A 19,189-nucleotide genomic window follows, 5' to 3' on the forward strand; every position below is an offset into this window, starting at 1 on the left:
TGTGTGTGTGTGTTCTTGTACTTCCTACATAGTGAGGACCGGAACACGTTTTTAACCAACAGAGTGAGGACATTTCGGCCGGTCCTCACTTCTTTAAAGGCTTTTTTTTTTGAGATTTCAGACTTTGTTTTAAGGGTTAAAGGTTACATGATAATGATAATTAACTGAAACTGTATTGTGTGGTTACAAAACTAACTAAAATTATAGTGAAAATGTCCTTCGTTTTCCTCTTTGTCAACTTTTTTCATACATAATGAAGATGGATCAGAAAAAGGAAATAAAGGAAACATTTACTGTGACCTCTTTTAATCTCCCACCCAACAAATACCCCATTACAAAACACTACAACTAATAAAAACTAAACTAAAACTAGCAAACTCACTCTAAAAACTCATTAAAACTAACTGAATTTGAAAACAAAAACAAAAATTAATTTAAAACTCATTTAATTTATTTCTTCTGTACATGTTTTGTCTTTTTTTGGTCATTTTGTGACCAAAAGAAGATGTACAAAGACACAAATTGACCAAAAAAAGACCAAAAAGACACAAAAAGACCAAAAAGACACAAAAAGATAAAAAAAAAGACACAAAAACGACACAAAAAGACACAAAAAGACGTAAAATCAGAAAAGAGAAACAAAAGATGTAAAATCACAAAAAAAGACATAAAAAGACAAAAAAAAAACACACAAAAAAAAGACACAAAATATGTAAAATCACCAAAGATAAGAATCAAGTTTTAAGAGTTAATGTCCTATTCTAAGTGTTCAACATGCTTATTTCTAGATCTACATCAAAATTAAAACTAAAACTAATGAAAAATCCAAAACTATTATAACCTTGCAAGGGAAGTCCCTATTCCAATGAGGGCCCTCACAAAGATAGAAGTACAAGAATGTGTGTGTGTGTGTGTGTGTGTGTGTGTGTGTGTGTGTGTCATGACATTTAGAGGGATACCCTGAACACATGTGCGTGAGCTGCAGCAGCATAAGAGCAGGGCAGAGTTTTAGGAGGTCCATTTGATATGCTGCCACACACACACACCTACACACACACACCTACACACACACACACACACACACACACACACACACACACACACACACACACACAGACACACACACTGCTGTAGGGTGATTTATTAAGCTGCTCCTGTTAATTCTTAATAATCCTGAGACTTTCACACCCCATTTACCTTGCTGCTGCTTTTGGCTGATCCACAGGCTGCATATTTGCAGAGACACACACACACACACACACACACATGCACACATGCATGCACACACACACTGTATGCATTTCCTCTTTTCTCTCTCACACACACACTCATACTTGTGTTCACAGCATAAAGGGGCTCGGGGGCCTTTATCTTTGCTGCCAATGTTGAAAATAAGGAAGGAGGGAAGGGAAAAGGGCGGAGGACAGGAGGGTGTGTGTGTGTGTGTGTGTGTGTGTGTGTGTGTGTGTGTGTGTGTGTTCTCGTCTGAGACTATAAAAGCCGTCCGCTGGTAAACGGAGCGATCCATCACAGCCTTTTAGGGACGGAGGGTGGAGGGTGTTTAACTGTAGCTGTGTTCAAATGAGAAAAGATTTTTTTTTTACTGTAAATGTAAAAGAAAGTGTTGCAAGAGAAGACAAACTGCTGGGAGAGTCTCAGTTTACAGAGCATGAAAGCTTGTACACTGATAAAAAGGTGTTTAAAAACCAGATCAAACAGTAAATCTGAGGGAAATGATCTTGCTGCATGGACAGATAATTTACCTTGACAAGATTTATTAAATTAAGATGATTAATTTACCTTGACAAGATTTCTTAAATTAAGATTATTAAATCTAGAAATAAGCATGTTGAACACTTAAAATAAGAAATTAACTCTTAAAACAAGATAAATGATCTAACACTTCTAAATCTAAAGTTTTTTTTTATCTTGGTAAGAACCAAATAATCATCAGGTCACTCTGCTCGGGCCAGTTCATCACTGCTGGCAGCTTTACTTTATCTGGTTTTAAGAGTTCATTTATTATTTAATTTATCTCTTCTGTACATGTTTTGTCTTTTTTTGGTCATTTTGTGACCAAAAGAAGATGTAAAAAGACACAAAATGACCAAAAAAAGACACAAAAAAGACAAAAAAAGACCAAAAAGACACAAAAAGACCAAAAAAAAAGACACAAAAATGACACAAAAAGACGTAAAATCAGAAAAGAGAAACAAAAGATGTAAAATCACAAAAAAGACATAAAAAGAAAAAAAAAACACCAAAAAAAAGACACAAAATATGTAAAATCACCAAAGGTAAGAATCAAGTTTTAAGGGTTAATTTCCTATTCTAAGTGTTCAACATGCTTATTTCTAGATTTAATAATCTTAATTTAATAAATCTTGTCAAGGTAAATTATCTGTCCATGCAGCAAGATCATTTCCCTCAGATTTACTGTTTGATCTGGTTTTTACAGTCTAATTCTCCCAGAATAAAATATGTGTTCACCATAATAAAATCTATAGCATTTACTATTTTTTCCCACACACAATATTCTTTCTCCTCCAGAGAATATAGATGATGTGTAGATGTGTAAATTGCATTTTTGCACTCCAGATGATGTCTGAAATATCAATTTGCAGTTTTTATCCGCTTGGGATTTCATGTTTTTTTAACAGTTTACTATCATGTCTGCAGAAACTATTACTGCAAAGAGAAAGCGAGAGAGACATAAAAAAAGCAGGAGCATTAATGAATGAGCCCAGTATGGTTTGAATATCCTGCCTGTTGCTGTTTGCACATTTCATAGTGATTCGTCAGCGATGCTGTTTGTGATTAGCAGCAGCTCGTAACTCATGAACTGCATTCAAATGAGCTGAAATTTAAGAGGCAGCGAGCAATTAAGGCCCTGAAATTACACAAAGGAAGAAAAGAAGAACAAATGAGACAGAATAAGAGGAACCCAAAATTGGGGACAATAAAGTGAAAGAAGTTCTTCATGTTTTTTATCCTCCTCTTTAGAATAACCACACTGGCAGAACTACTTAACAAGCCGGAGCCTCGGGGAGAGATAGAGGCCTCAGCCACAAAGTTCAGACTCATTATTTCCCTTTTTCTGCACTCATTCCTTTTTAAAGAGGCCTTCTGTGTGCTAATGATAGTCTTATAAAGAGGCCCAGAGGGGAGCCAGTCAGAGATATGGATTTATGGATTTATGCCCGCTTTGGACACAGGCTTTGATCAGAGCACATTGATCTGCAGAGATTTACACCACGGCAACTCAATAAAACTCCTGCGCTCTTTCGCAGGAGTGTCGGCCACTTTAGAGCCATTTGTCAAAGACAATTGCAAATCCGGAATCGGTAGAAAGACTCTCTGGAGACGGCAAATCTGTACGGCATATGAATGCAAATCATATCTCCGTTCTCACCGACTCTAGACTGTTTTATTTCACTCTATTCTCTTCTCTTTATGTCTATTTTAGTCTGTTCTTCTGCTTAAACTGAGGCTACGTTTACAGCAGGGATGGGCAACTTAAATGCTGCAGGGCCTCAGTTTATCATGTCCACTACCACAGGGCCACATATAGGAGCATCACTTCACCAGATATGATGAAACTGCAACTTTAAATATGTTTACAGTGCAGTAACTTAACATATTTCAAGCTCTAATGCATGTTTAACAGTATAAATAGGAATACAAGGTTTGAAGCAAATAAAAAATAACTGTGATTTCTTTTTTTATCAGTGCAAGAACAGCAGACCAACATTAATTACAAGAAGTCATTTTGTGCATTTTTACACTACAATTTTAAGATTTCATGCTCAAATGCATGTAGTTGTACTGAGGGCCACTTCAGGTGAGGGTGAGGGCCTTCTGTGGCCCCCGGGCCTCCAGTTGCACATCCCTGATTTACATGATGACGGTCTGAGCAGAAGATGCAAAAGTGGCGGCGCATCTTCACTTTTTATTTCGCGTTTAGACGAGCGTTTTCAGGAGGAAATCTGCTGCATACGGTGATCTAAAATGTGTGGAATTCGGGTCGGCGTCGGGCGTTTTCGGGAGGAAATTTTTAGTTTAATTTAAGGAAGTTTAGGTTTAGGTTCTTATTTCAGAGATGCAATCGGTGAGGGAGGTGGGTGGGAGAGAGGACGAGGGTTTAGTGGTGAGGTAGAGCTGGGTGTCATCAGCATAGTGGTGGAAGTGAATGTTAAATTTGCGGAAGATATTGCCGAGGGGAAGGAGGTAGATGATGAAGAGGAGGGGCTCCAGGACAGAGCCCTGGGGACCACCTGAGGTGACGGAGGAAGGGATGGATTTGAGCGAGGATGTGAACCAGTTTTAGGCTCCGTTTCCATGGTGACGGTCTGAACAGAAGACCTAAAGTGGCGTCTCGTCTCCAGTTTTTATTCCTGGTTTATTCGTGTGTTTCCAGGAGGAAATCTGCTGATACGGTGATCTAAAGTGTGTGAATGTGATTGTATGCAGCCAGGCGGCATCACTTAAAGCCATAAGAGCATCTTTGGACATGTGGAAGTTTTCACGCCACACATTTTCATCAGCTACTCCTTCCACAAAGTTCTCCTCCATCACTAGATCTCCCAGGTCTCCTCCAAAGCCCTTTGGCTGTGTTTTTTGGTCATGTAGTGTCTTTTTGGGTCAATTTGTGTCTTTTTTGGTCAATTAAACTACCTCCTGTTCTTTGATTACGTAAGACTGAAATCATGTATATAAGCGGGGAAGTTTCTTTTGTCGGGACAGAACGCTGAAGAACTTTCTCTCCGGGCTGCATGTAACTAAAGGCTTTGATTGATCACACCGGCTTGCTGCATTTTTCTTCAGATACTTAAAAACACTCAATATTTTGGGAAGAAACTGTGCCTACATTGAAAACGCTACGGCGGAGCGTATTCAAGTTTTCCACTCTGGAGGGTGGTTTCAGATTATGACGTCTTTAAGCCCCAAAAACACCGTCACCGTCTAAACGAAAGGCACTTGACATAAAATATTTAGTCGTTTTTACGTGCAAGCGTCCTGGTGTAGACAGGGACTTTATTTGTTAAGCATTATTGCAAAGTTTCTCCAAAATATATAGCAAGTAGCGATCATAACTCACGAAAAATAATTGTAGTTGTATGATGGATGGACTTACTGCGCGTCACCACGCCCTCCAGCCTGATGATGTTGGGGTGGTCAAACTGTCCCATGATTGACGCCTCGGCCAGGAAGTCCCGCCTCTGCTTGTCCGTGTATCCTCCCTTCAGAGTCTTGATGGCCACACAGATCTCCTTCTTACTGGGGAGCTTCAGGCGACCGCTGCACACCTCGCCAAACTCACCTGGAGAGAAAAACATGGAGGATGTAACGAGACGAAAACTCAAACACACATACAGAGTGTTTACATATAAACATGAGTACATAATGTATGCAGGCTACAGTATGTTAGGGAAAGCAGTGCAACTTCTCAAAATACTTCACACATTCGAGCATCTAGCACAAAAAGATTGGCAACCATCTTTAAAAGGCCATGAAAAAACCCTTGGTGAGGTCAGTTTCACCATTAAGAGCCTCGCTAACATCTTTTTGTGTCTTTTTTTCGTCATTTTATGTCTTTTTATGGCTTTTATTAGTCATTTTGTGTATTTTTTGGTGATGATTTCTAGAAAAGTCCCATGTTGCGACACAGTCATTTTGTGTCTTTTTTTGGTCATTTTGTGTCTTTTTTTAGTCTTTTTTTGGACATTTCTGTTTCTTTTTTTGGTGATGATGTCAAAGTTATCGAAAAGTCCCATGATGCATTGCGACACTCCCACATGTATTCTGATGCATTTCATTGGCCAAGAGACCGAAAATAGGTGAAAAAAACCACAAATGCTACAAAACCACGTATCCTCTTTCTGCTTTAATGGTAGAATAACACAACAGCGCCCCAACAGGTTTTAATGGTAAAAATGCAGTAATGCTTTCCCGCCTTAAATGGGTTAATTAGAGAAGCTGTTGAGCTGTTGTGTGATTTAACAGACGCTCTGACCGATCAAAGAGCATCTCCATGATTAGTCCTGTCATTACCTAGCTGCCATTAATCAGGGAAAGTATTTATTGATCTTGGAGAGCGATAGCTGCATGATTATGTATTACGACCACTAATTATTATAATGACACCATGTGTTGCAACACACTTTGAAACCGATCCACCCGAAACAACAACTCAGACAGCAGAGTGATCTTTAACTTTCCTTCATGTCGTAATAACACACAGCGTGACTCAACATCCACTCTGGGAGAGTCAATTAGCATTCCTGGCTGGTGAGGAGACCAGTGTGTGTGTGTGTGTGTGTGTGTGTGTGTGTGTGTGTGTGTGTTCAGCAGGTACAGTAAGCTCTGCAGGCCTGCTGGACACTTCAAAGACAGACATCCTGCTGCAGCTGGTGACTGCAGAGGATGAGCCCAGTGTACTGCTGTGTGTTGTTCCATATAATGTATACACTGAAAAAACACTGTCTAAAAGCAAGATAAAAGCTAGAAATCTGAGGGAAATGATCTTGCTGCATGGACAGATAATTTACCTTGACAAGATTTATTGAATTAAGATTGTTAAATCTAGAAATAAGCATGTTGAACACTTAAAATAAGAAATTAACTCTTAAAACCAGATAAAACCAGAATAAAACCACATAAAACCAGAGTAAAACCAGTTCAAACTACTTAAACCCAAAATAAAACCACATAAAAACAGAATAAAACCATTTAAAACCAGAATAAAACCACATACAACCAGAATAAAGCCACATAAAACCAGTTCAAACTGAATAAAACCAGTTCAAACCACTTAAAACCAGAATAAAGCCACATAAAACCATAATAAAACCAAGATATTTCTTAAATAAAACCAGTTCAAACCAGAATAAAACCAGTTCAAACCACTTAAAACCATAATAAACCCCCATTAAACCAGAATAAAACCAGCTCAAACCTGAATAAAACCAGTTCCAACCCCTTAAAACCAGAATTAAACCACATACAACCAGAATAAAACCACATACAACCAGAATAAAACCATTTAAAACCAGAATAAAACCACATAAAACCAAGAGATTTCTTAAATAAAACCAGTTCAAACCAGAATAAAACCAGTTCAAACCCCTTAAAACCAGAATTAAACCACATACAACCAGAATAAACCCATTTAAAACCAGAATAAAACCACATAAAACCAAGAGATTTCTTAAATAAAACCAGTTCAAACCAGAAAAAAAAACAGTTCAAACCACTTAAAACCAGAATAAAGCTACATAAAACCAGAATAAAACCCCATTAAACCAGAATAAAACCAAGAGATATCTTAAATTAAGATTATTAAATCTAGAAATAATCATGTTGAACACTTAAAATAAGTAATCTACTCTGAGAACAAGATAAATCACCCAACACTTGTTAATCTAGAGTCTGTTTTATCTCGGTATATAAATGTGCAGTGTGTGCATCTTGCCAGGTGATGTCAGAGCTCAGACATGTGATCATCTCTGGGTCCAGTCCAGTCATTCCCCAGAGCAGCTCTGGATCAGATGCTGGGTCAGACCTTGGACTTGGAGGACCGGGTCTGGAAGAACTTAAGCCAGAATAATTACAACCTGTCTAAATAGTGAAGGCCGGGGGCGGTGGACGGAGAGCCCGGCCCAGCACCTTCTTCATGTGGTCACTGTGAGAAAGAAGATCTCGGAGTAACAAGGCTTGATTAGGTTCTCCTGCTCTGACTGGAGCTCACTATCCCTCTTTGATGTTCAAGTCTTGACCCATGTAGCAGAGCGGAGCGTGTCTTCTGTCTTTTAACACACAATCACCGATTGGCAAGAGGATCAAAGACGTGCTAACATGTTTAATGGAGACAGATGGTGGAGGAAGAAGAGGGATGTTGTGTGTTGTTTGGAGTTCTTTTATGGTTTAGTAAAAATCACACAGGTGGGTGGTTGGATATTCAAGCTGACAGATGAAAATGTTTACATCATGGTTTTAGCTTTAATGTTCACTTTGTATTTACTTCTCTTAAAGTAGAGTGAAAGTCGATCTGAAGTTCCCCTCCCTGTCCTAGCTAACCTATGTCGCAATAGTGTTCTGTAGAACTCAGTGGACTCAACCAGAATTAAACCAGAATTAAACCAGAATAAAACCACAGAAAACCAGAATAAAACCACATAAACCATTCAAAACCAGTTAAAACCAGAATAAAACCACATAAAACCAGAATAAAACCACATGAAACCAGTTAAAACCACATAAAACCAGAATTAAACCAAGAGATTTCTTAAATAAAATCAGTTCAAGCCAGAATAAAACCAGTTCAAACTACTTAAAACCAGAATAAAACCAGTTAAAACCAGAATAAAACCAAGAGATTTCGTAAATAAAACCAGTTCAAACTCCTCACAGAGGGTTTTATTCTCTTTCTAAAAGCATCAAAAGGTCCTGAGGGTTTTTGTTCATATTCTAAGTTATGATTGGTTTACTGATGTACTGCTTGGTAAAATCTGTCTACATTGATATTTTATTCAGGCTTGCGAGGGTTTAGTGGTGAGGTAGAGCTGGGTGTCATCTGCATATCGGTGGAGAGCATCTTTTTTTTTTAAGCCCCAAAAACGCCGTCACCGTCTAAACGAAAGGCACTTCACATAAAATACTTCATCGTTTTTTACCCGAAAGCGTCCTGGTGTAAATGGGGCCTTAGATCACTGACAATACAAGTTAAATGTATTTTCATGATAAATAAAAGACATTTCAACCTCCACACCACCTCCACATTCTCTATGGAGAACAAACATGTAGCACCAAAGATGAAAAGCCAACTCCACCCTGACTAGATAAGCCAAAAACAGAAACAGAGAGACAACAGCCAACATTTCTGTCTCAGCTTTACAGCTACAGTAAATATATCTGTATCATATGAAACTAGTTAACACAAGGCATCAGTTTGTACTAACCATGTGTCTCTTTTCAGGCCAGTCAGTGCAATTTGTCACAAATTTGTGTGTGTTTGAATGTTTTTGCATACTGGAGTCTCTAAACAGTTTTGGAATTGTATGAACTGGATATGACTGGAGAGCTGAGACTCTGATTTAATGAGCTTGATTGAATTCATATGTGATGATTTTAAGTCCCCAATGCAAAACAGAGCACCGCCTGGATGGATCCTAACCCTGAAGTGGATTTTCATTACTCATTAAGTCACCTTAACCCATAAGAACCCAGACCAAGTTATCCTTAAAGGAAAATTATAGGGGATATACCACAGACCAAGTGGACCACATAGAACACATTTATGATGTTTTTAAAAAAATTCTACCCCTAAATGTCAAAGATCTGTGATGTGACGTATATATGTCACTTTGGGCGTTTATGGTATTTATGTTTATGATATTTCTTATTTTAAAATGAATAAACTAGACACATTTTCTGCTTTCTGCTACAGAAACACAAATTTGCCTTTTTCTTTGCATCTCCACAACATATATAAAAATTGTGAATTTAATAGTGCTCTTAGACAACAAATTCCATTTCAGATTTGTTTTTAAGTAACAAAATAATAATAAATCAATAATAAATAAATATAAATAGCACTGCCTCATTTGCCTTTCTTTGCCACTAGTCCATCTAAAAGGTTAATTCTGGTATTTTCCTAACTACATTAATCTGTTTGGTATCTTAAGTGCTACACTTATGTTGCTGAGGTCATATTGTATGTGTGTTTTATACGTTTTGGACGGGTTGATGGCAAATTCCATTGTACTACCCTGTGCAATGACAATAAAGGTTTCTGATTCTGATTGTAGTTGTCAGAGACTCCATCTCTGTCACTAATAAGCTAATGGCCAAGAGTTTATCTGAAACTCTGTGGATCAGGAGCTCAATTTAAAAATTCCAGTCCGCCTGCTCATAAATCCAAATGCCTGGCCTAATATTAATCAGTGCAAAACTAATATTTCATTGTCACTCACATGTCGCAACTCCACAGTCCCAGAAGCAATTAGAGCCGAAGCCCTGAGGGAGCTGCAGCTGCTGAATGCTAACAAAATAATCATCAATTTGTCTTCACGCCATAAATGAGTGTGATTCTGAAGCTCAGAGCAGCGTCACACTATCACTATCCACAGAGAGTTTACCCCGAGTGGCTCCAATCATCTCATCTAACCCTGAAGTTTGTTGTTGTAGAGTGAAAGTGAGGCAGATATTTGGCACTAAGTAAGATATAATTACTGAACATGATATAAAACCTCCTGAACATGTTATAATACCTCCTGAACATGTTATAATACCTCCTCAACATGATATAATACCTCCTCAACATGATTTCATATTTTCAATAAAACCAGTTCAAACCAGAATAAAACCACATAAAACAAGAATAAAACCAATTAGAACCAGAATAAAACCAGTTAAAACCAGAATAAAACCGCATAAAACCAGAATTAAACTAAGAGATTTCTTAAATAAAACCAGTTAAAACCGGAATAAAACCAGTTCAAACCACTTAAAACCAGAATAAAACCACATAAAACCAGAGTAAAACCAGTTAGAACCAGAATAAAACCAGAATAAAACCGCATAAAATCAGAATAAAACCAAGAGATTTCTTAAATAAAACCAGTTCAAACCAGAATAAAACCAGTTCAAACCACTTAAAACCAGATTAAAACCAGTTAAAACCAGAGTAAAACCAGTTAGAACCAGAATAAAACTACATAAAACCAGAATAAAACCAAGAGATTTCTTAAATAAAACCAGTTCAAACCAGAATAAAACCAGTTCAAACCACTTAGAACCAGAATAAAACCAAATAAAACCAGAATCAAACCAAGGGATTTCTTAAATAAAACCGATTTAAACCAGAATAAAACCAGTTCAAACCACTTAAAACCACATAAAACCAGAGTAAAACCAGTTAGAACCAGAATAAAACCAGAATAAAACCGCATAAAACCAGAATAAAACCAAGACATTTCTTAAATAAAACCAGTTCAAACCGGAATGAAACCAGTTCAAACCACTTAAAACCAGAATAAAACCAGTTAAAACCAGAATAATAATATTAATTGTCTTGACGCTATATAATACCTCCTGAACATGATTTCACTGCCTCTTTCTTTGCAGCAGAGATAAAAATAGATGTATTGCACAATGTGAAGTTGAACTTGATGTAAGTATGGAGACACTAAAATAAATATACTCTGTCTGGGCTTTTCTCTGTGCACATTAAACATGTATAGCATGAGGTAGTGTATCCTTCCTATCAGGGTTCAACTGCTATTGGTTCTGGAGGAATGATACACACAGTGGTATCAATTATATATCATAAATACAATACTTTCTCTCATAGTTTCCATTCATTATCATCTTTTTCTCTCTTATCGGCATGCAACATTGTTTTAAATGTACATTTTATGAAAGGTGCATTGTAAATGTCCCTGTAATTGGCTTATAATTAACTCTAAACAGTGTGAAATCAAAATGAAACAGCGTTCCCGTACAGAATCAGGTCAGCATCCATGGATTATACAGAGACTTCTTATCAGAACATTGACTTTTTGTATCTGATTTCAAATAAATAAGCCAAAACCACTGTAGCGCTGCAGATATTCATGTACTTTGTGTCTTCTATGTGCTGAAAAATGCATCATGGACTGTAGTCCAGCATGGAGGCAGGTTCTAGACTCTCAGGGTCCCGTTATGTGCTTTAGTCTCCATCTATTCTGCTGCATTACCCTCCTTCTGCTCTCCTGATTATCAGAGAGGAGGAGAGAGGTCTAAAACCAGATCAAACAGTAAATCTGAGGGAAATGATCTTGCTGCATGGACAGATAATTTACCTTGACAAGATTTATTAAATGAAGATTATTAAATCTAGAAATAAGCATGTTGAACACTTAAAATAAGAAATTAACTCTTAAAACCAGATCAATGATCTAACACTTCTAAATCTAAAGACACAAATTGACCAAAAAAGACATGAAATTACCAAAAAAAGTCACAAATTTACAAAAAAAAGACACAAATTGACCAAAAAAAGACACAAAAAAGCCAAAAAAAAGCCCAAAAAAGCCAGTAAACGACCAAAATAGACACAAAAGACCAAAAATGACCCAAAAAACACAAAAAATTACCCAAAAAAGACATAAAATGACCAAAAAAGACACAAAAATTGGACCAAAAAAGAAACAAAAGATGTAACATCACAAAAAAGACACAAAATGACAAAAAAAAAACCCACCAAAAAAAGACAAAACGTTTTTTTTGTCTTGGTAAGAACCAAATAATCATCAGGTCACTCTGCTCGGGCCAGTTCATCACTGCTGGCAGCTTTACTTTATCTGGTTTAAGAGTTAATTTATTATTTCAAGTGTTCAACATGTAATCAATGACTTGGGTCTAAATGTGTCTGATGCAAATGTGCATTTCTATGTTGACGACACAGTTATTTAGATTTAATAATCTTAATTTAATAAATCTTGTCAAGGTAAGATGCAGCAAGATCATTTCCCTCAGATTTACTGTTTTACCTGGTTTTAGACCTTTAGATTTACTGTTTGATCTGGTTTTTAGACAACAGAGGAGAAGATGCTTGTTTTAAATGTTGTGATTATCAGACTTTCAGAGATTTAGAGCGTCCTGCTGTCCGAAATAACAGAATGAACAGAAATAATATGAAAGAGGAGAGGTAGAAGTGAACATCTTCTCCATCATGGAGGCTGCAGAGACTTCTATCTGGAGCTTTAAATGTTTCTCCTCCAGCTGTGCAGGATATAACACACAGTTAAACCTGCCTGCTGCTATATAATGTAGATATAATGTAGATATATGGAACTCTACATGCTCCTCATTGATTCTATATGTGGCTGAGCACTCGCTGTGTCTTTGTCATTTAAAGAGAGCGTGACGGAGACAGAAAGTAAAGTCAGTGTGAGGAGAGAGAGGGGAAAGAAGAAACACTTTATTTATATATTTATATTCATGTTTTAATGGGGAATAACTCTACTGAACATGGTGCTGCAGTGATGAAGTGCAGAAGAAATGTGCAACTTTTTCCAAAAAGGTTTTCAGAGAATCAGAGCTAGAAATTAACTAAACTACACTGTAAAGCAGGGGTCTCAAACTGGCGGTCCGCGGGCCAATTGTGGCCCTCGTGACGATATTTTGTGGCCCCCACCTTGATATGAAAGTTTAATGTGAGTTTTATATGAATGGCACTTTACCATGTTGTGGTGGAAGGTCCCTTTAATTACTGTTTTTGGTCATTTTGTGTCTTTTTTAAATAATTTTGTGTCTTTTTTTAATATTTGTGTCTTTTTATAATAATTTTGTGTCTTTTTTAATAATTGTGTGTCTTTTTTTAAATAATTGTGTCTTTTTGTAATAATTTTGTGTCTTTTTTTAATAATTGTGTGTCTTTTTTTAAATAATTTTGTGTCTTTTTTGGTACTTTAGTGATTCAGTGAGTCATTTTGTCTCTTTTGGGGTAATTTTGGGTCTTTTTGGTCATTCTGTGTCTTTTTAAAATAATTTTGTGTCTTTTTTTAAATATTTGTGTCTTTTTATAATAATTGTGTGTCTTTTTTAAATAATTTTGTGTCTTTTTAAAGTAATTTAGTGTTTTTTCAGTCATTTTGTCTCTTTTTTAGTAATTTTGTGTCTTTTTTAAGTAATTGAGGGTTTTTTTCTCTCTAAATGACAGAATTTTTTTCCATAAAAGCCCAAATTTGGTGGCCTCCCGCAGATTCTAATGCCACTATTCCATCATATACACTCATCTTAATCATTGCGTATTTTAACAATTATTTTAAAGGAGAATAAAGGTTCTTGTATGTTTTATTTAAGGCATCTTACTTTGACTGTCTTCTTGTAAATAAATAATTGTCTCACCTGCTCCCACCACTTTATCGATGGCGATGCACGACGCGTCCAGCTCCTTGGCAAACTCGTGCACGGCCTGACTCGGGTCCTCGTAGGTATGAGGGTCCACATAGGTCCTGATCCCCGGGAGACGCACTGAGAGACACACCAAATGTAAAAAATATGAACTAATTAGAGAAACATATATACATATAAACATATTTCCAAAAATTTGAATCCATCAAAAAAGGTTTTTTAAAATGGTCAGATGAGGAAAAACTGCCGCTCCTGTTTTTATTTTTTATTTTATTTTTTCTTCTTTTTTTGCTGGGACAGTTAGATTGTATAAATTATATGTTGATTGTAATTCAATGATTGTAAATATTGCTTTCTTTTATTGTTATTAGTTTTTCTTTTCATCTAAAATGAATAACAGAATTATAATAATTTATTGTAAATATTGCTTTCCTTATCTTGTTATCTTTTTTCTGATGCTTGCTTTGGCAATATATACAATGTTACGTCAATACCAATAAAGAGAGAGAGAGAGAGAGAGAGAGAGAGAGAGAGAGAGAGAGAGAGAACAGGTTGCATCAGTTTAATGAAGGTTTTAAAACTCTGTCCCTCTTTAAATGTGTCCCTACAGCTCATCCATATGTCGCTTTTAATGACTTTGTAAGGACGTAGAATCACCTTGATGGAGATGAGGATGAAGGTAAAAAGTCAAAACACTCAAAATATATTGAAGATAAGTCTACACTGCAACAAAACCAGAACTTTGAAGATTTTCATTGTTTCAATAATTTAATTCTGGTGAATAATTCCCTTCCAGCAAGAGTTCAGAATAAACTTTTAACAGGAGAAATATAACACAGTGAAGTTGTTATTCTAACACATGATGTTCTAACTTCTCAATATGGAAAATCTCCAACTCAAACTGTTTTTATGTGTCACAGACGTCACTGTGCAGCTGATTCATGATACAAACACACAAATCAACTGAGAGAGAATGACTCATGTAACCAGTGACTCTGTTATGTGGTCTAGTGATGTCACACAACATGATGACATCACAACGTCTTTTTTCTAAACCTAAAGTCACTTTCTACTTCTTTACTTTTTGCACTACACTGCACTGTGAACTAATTTTTATATTTTTTATGTCTATTGTCTGTGTACAAAAACAATTCCTGCTGCTACACTTCTGTGCAATATAAATATGTATATTTATACTTTATTTATCTTACATTCCAGAGTACAATCACTGTGAGACCATGCACCAGAATTTAGTTTAAAATGTGCATATTAAAGCATACGATTTTTATTTAATTTTTATTTAATAAATTAATGACACTGATGTGTTTTTTATTTGAAATTTGATTTTGCATGTCTGCACTATTTAGTTATATATTGTATGTTTATAAGCGTTGCTGGTTCCATATTTAATGTTAAAGCAAAACATGTTTGGTATATATTAAAAGGTTTATTTGTTCAATGTTGGCCCGCGATTTTATTCAAGTTTTAGATTTTGGCCCATTGTGTATTTGAGTTTGACACCTCTGGTCTAAGTCTTTTGCACAACAAGAACACTGAATATTTTATGGTTACATTTGTTACCAAAAGCTGTTATTGTTGTATATATGGGCATGTGATTGTTTGTCAATATTTGTCTTAAGAGAGACTATCTTTTTAAATAAAAGTAGTTGTATATTATTAGTCCTTGTGGGGAAATTTGTGCTTCCGTGTGACTAAAACCATCCTGAAGCAGTGGACAGTTCACTGCTTCAGGAGTTTAGGGAGAGTTTAGTGTTTGGAGGTTAAAGGAAGGAGTTCTTCTAATAAATAACATCATAGAATAATAGAGAACAAGAACAAAAACATGTGAGTTAATTTTTAAACCTGTTTTGTTACTTTTTTACACATTGATCCAGTTTCAGCCTGCAGCAGCAGGTGAGTGAGACGTTTACAGTCACCAGACTAAAACCTGAGAGAGGAAACGTTCCTCTGGAGTTATTAACCCTGTAATTATAGAGTTTAAAGCTGAAGTCTCAGTGGTTGCTGCAGCTGAGACCAGATCCTGTGAAGCTCCAGGATCTGGTTCACTAATGGAGCGAAGAACCGTCTTCTCAACAAGGTCTCGCTCCGATTACTGACGTCTCATGTGACCAAACGAGGCGAAGCGAAGAGAGAAACCACTTCAAGCTTCAATATCTAAAACTACCACAGACGAGAAGATGCTCCCAGGAAAATATACACACTGTAAAAAGGTGTTTAAAAACCAGATCAAACAGTAAATCTGAGGGAAATGATCTTGCTGCATGGACAGATAATTTACCTTGACAAGATTTATTAAATTAAGATTATTAAATCTAGAAATAAGCATGTTGAACACTTAAAATAAGAAATTAACTCTTAAAACAAGATAAATTATCTAACACTTCTTAATCTAAAGGCTCTTTTGTAATTTTTTTGTTTTTTTTTGGTCATTTTGTGACCAAAAGAAGATGTAAAATTACCAAAAAAAGACACAAAAAAGAAACAAAAGATGTAAAATGACCAAAAAAGACATAAGACGACAAAAAAACACAAAAAAAAAACACAAAAAACCCACAAAAAAGACGCAAAAGAAAGAAACAAAAGACGTAAAATTACCTAAAAATACATAAAAAGACAAAAAACACCAAAAAACCCGACAAAAAAACACAAAAAGATGTAAAATCTCCCAAAAAAGACACGAAAAGACAAAAAACACACACAAAAAAGACACAAAAAAGACATCAAAAAATAAACAAAAGATGTAAAATTACCTAAAAACACATAAAAAGACAAAAAACACCAAAATAAACACAAAAAGACGTAAAATCATCAACAAAAAAAAAGACACAAAAAGACAAAACAAAAAAAAAAAAAAGATAAAAAATGTTTTCTTATCTTGGTAAGATACAAATAATTGTAAGATTTTTATTTTGGCCATCTTCAAGCCTTTATTGCCAGAGGAGCGACAGACTGAAAGGGCCGACGCCTCAGATTCACTGTTTTATCTGGTTTTTAGACCCTTTTTATCAGTGCAGCTAGTTGTGTTTCAGCTGGGGAAACAGAGGTGAATGCAGAGAGCTGAGATGGAAACAGGATTCATATAAACCCAGAAACCAGGAAACCAGGACCAGAACCAGGGACCAGGACTCACGGTGTCCGTTGCCAAAGTGAAGTCTTTTCTCATCAGGATGTTTGGATCTGCTGCGGCAACAAAACCTGCCAACACACACACACACACACACACAGGTCAGTTTACTGCCACATCTTCAGACCAGACTCAGCCAGCGGCCACGCCCACAGGCTAGCAGGGCCCGGTGTGTGTGTGTGTGTGTGTGTGTGTGTGTATGTGGATGTGTGTGTGTAATCCCAGCTCTTATGAACCAAGAGAGGATCAGTGAGTCTTATAATGAGCCGTGGATTTATTCTCTCTCTGAACACTACGGACTGCCAACTACACACACACACACACACACACACACACACACACACACACACACACACACACACACACACACACACGCACACACACACACACACACACACACGCACACACACACACACACATTTCTTAGTTTCTCTTATAAGCAGGGACACACCTATATATATATTATATATATAGAGTTGTTAGGGTATATGTCAGAGGAATTACTGTGAGAAACAGAGGCATCTTTATCTGGTTAAAGCTTCTAAACACATAGAATGTGGTTATTTAGAAGAATGTCATCTAGAATCAGCTCTGAAAGGAAAGCAGAGTGATGGAGGGACCGACCTGCCGATGAGGACGTAGAGCAGCACGGTGAGCAGGATGATGGCGACGGCGGCGGAGATGGCGATCAGAACCACCTGGCTGCTCTCACTGGAGATGGAGAAGGCCGCTGGAGGAGAAGAGGTACAGGTGAGGAGCAGCGCTAACGTTTATTTATGACAAACTCATGAAAACACACACATTAGTTATATTTTACTGACTCAGCAAGGTTATTATAGTTAGCGAAAACTAACAAAATAACAAAAACTAGAATCAAAAAAACGTCTTCGTTAACTGAAATAAAAATAAAAAACTAACTGAAACTGTATTTAGTTGTTACAAAACTAACTAAAAGTAACTAAAATTATAGTGAAAATGTCCTTCGTTTTCGTCTTTGTCAACTTTTTTCATCCGTAAAAACGTCTGGTTTTATGACTTAATAAACTTATTGGGGCTGAGATGGATCAGACAAAGGAAATAAAGGAAACATTTATTGTGACCTTATTGAATCTGGACCCAACAAATACTCCATTACAACAAAAACTAAAACTAGCGCTAAAACTAATTAAAAAAAAGAAAGTGACGAATTTAAAGAAAAAAGTGACAAATTTACGGGAAAAAAAATTCAAATTTACAAGAAATCAAGGAATCAAGTTATAGAACAAAAATTCTAAACAGAGGAATACAATTATGTCACAAGGACACAATTACCCTGAAACTCAGTCTAAATTCTAAATTCTAAATTTGAGTTTTTGTTGATATTTCCATTTAAATTTACAGTAGAAAACCAACTCACTGTATTTTTTATAGTGAAGTGCTGGTATTTTACCCTTTTTTACAGTGTGCATAAAATGTTGCATGTTTCTCTCTGAGCCTCGCTGCTCATTTGAATCATCAGGATGAAGTTTGCTGCAGAAACACTTCAATCACATGATTGAAATATGATGCAATGAGACAAACTGCTAAAAAGCATCCATACCTGTGTGGTCTCCATAATTTCCCAGTTTATTCCCCCTGATTGTTAATGAAGGAGCAGCAGTGAACTTACAGTCGGGGCTGGTCTCGAACAGGAAGCTGGGGCTGCTGGCGCCGTATCCGGCGGCGGTGCGCGCTCTGATCTGCAGCAGGTAGGCGGTGTTGGCCTTCAGACCGCTCAGACTCACGTTACAGCCGCGAGCACGCAGGATGGTGTAGCTGGTCTCCTGCTCCTCCTGAAACACAGAAACCAGTTCATTTATTCACTAAAGTCTAGTTTAGTCTCATTACGAAGCTTCACACACACTGTAAACACAAACAGTTTGTGCAGAACAACAACAGTTCTCATTGTGTTCATGAATAAACTCTCTCACAGAACGTTTGGCAGCGTTCTTCTTCCCAAACGGATGAATTATGTCCTTCTTATTTTACGACTTCTCTCCTACTGATGTCCTGATAAAAACCAACAGGAGGATTTACACTCCAGCGCTGCACTCGCACATTGGTTCCAGATGTGGAAGGAAGAAAAACGGTGGAGAAAAGACGAGAGGACGGGAAGGTAGAGGACGGAGA

General features: G+C 36.7%; 1 protein-coding gene across 1 annotated transcript in view; it reads right to left on the reverse strand.

The window, feature by feature from the left end:
• The window catches only part of epha3 (eph receptor A3), a 217,238-nt gene that overhangs the window by 42,661 nt on the left and 155,388 nt on the right, over nt 1-19,189 (reverse strand). The window contains exons 7-11 of the mRNA XM_059342240.1: nt 18,690-18,852; nt 17,666-17,771; nt 17,048-17,112; nt 13,891-14,016; nt 5,135-5,320 (exon numbers count right to left, since the gene is read on the reverse strand). Coding sequence (XP_059198223.1) covers nt 5,135-5,320; nt 13,891-14,016; nt 17,048-17,112; nt 17,666-17,771; nt 18,690-18,852 — 646 coding nt within the window. The remainder of the gene's footprint in view (nt 1-5,134; nt 5,321-13,890; nt 14,017-17,047; nt 17,113-17,665; nt 17,772-18,689; nt 18,853-19,189) is intronic.

Source organism: Centropristis striata, chromosome 10 (assembly GCF_030273125.1).
Source record: "Centropristis striata isolate RG_2023a ecotype Rhode Island chromosome 10, C.striata_1.0, whole genome shotgun sequence".
NCBI classification, from domain to species: domain Eukaryota; kingdom Metazoa; phylum Chordata; class Actinopteri; order Perciformes; family Serranidae; genus Centropristis; species Centropristis striata.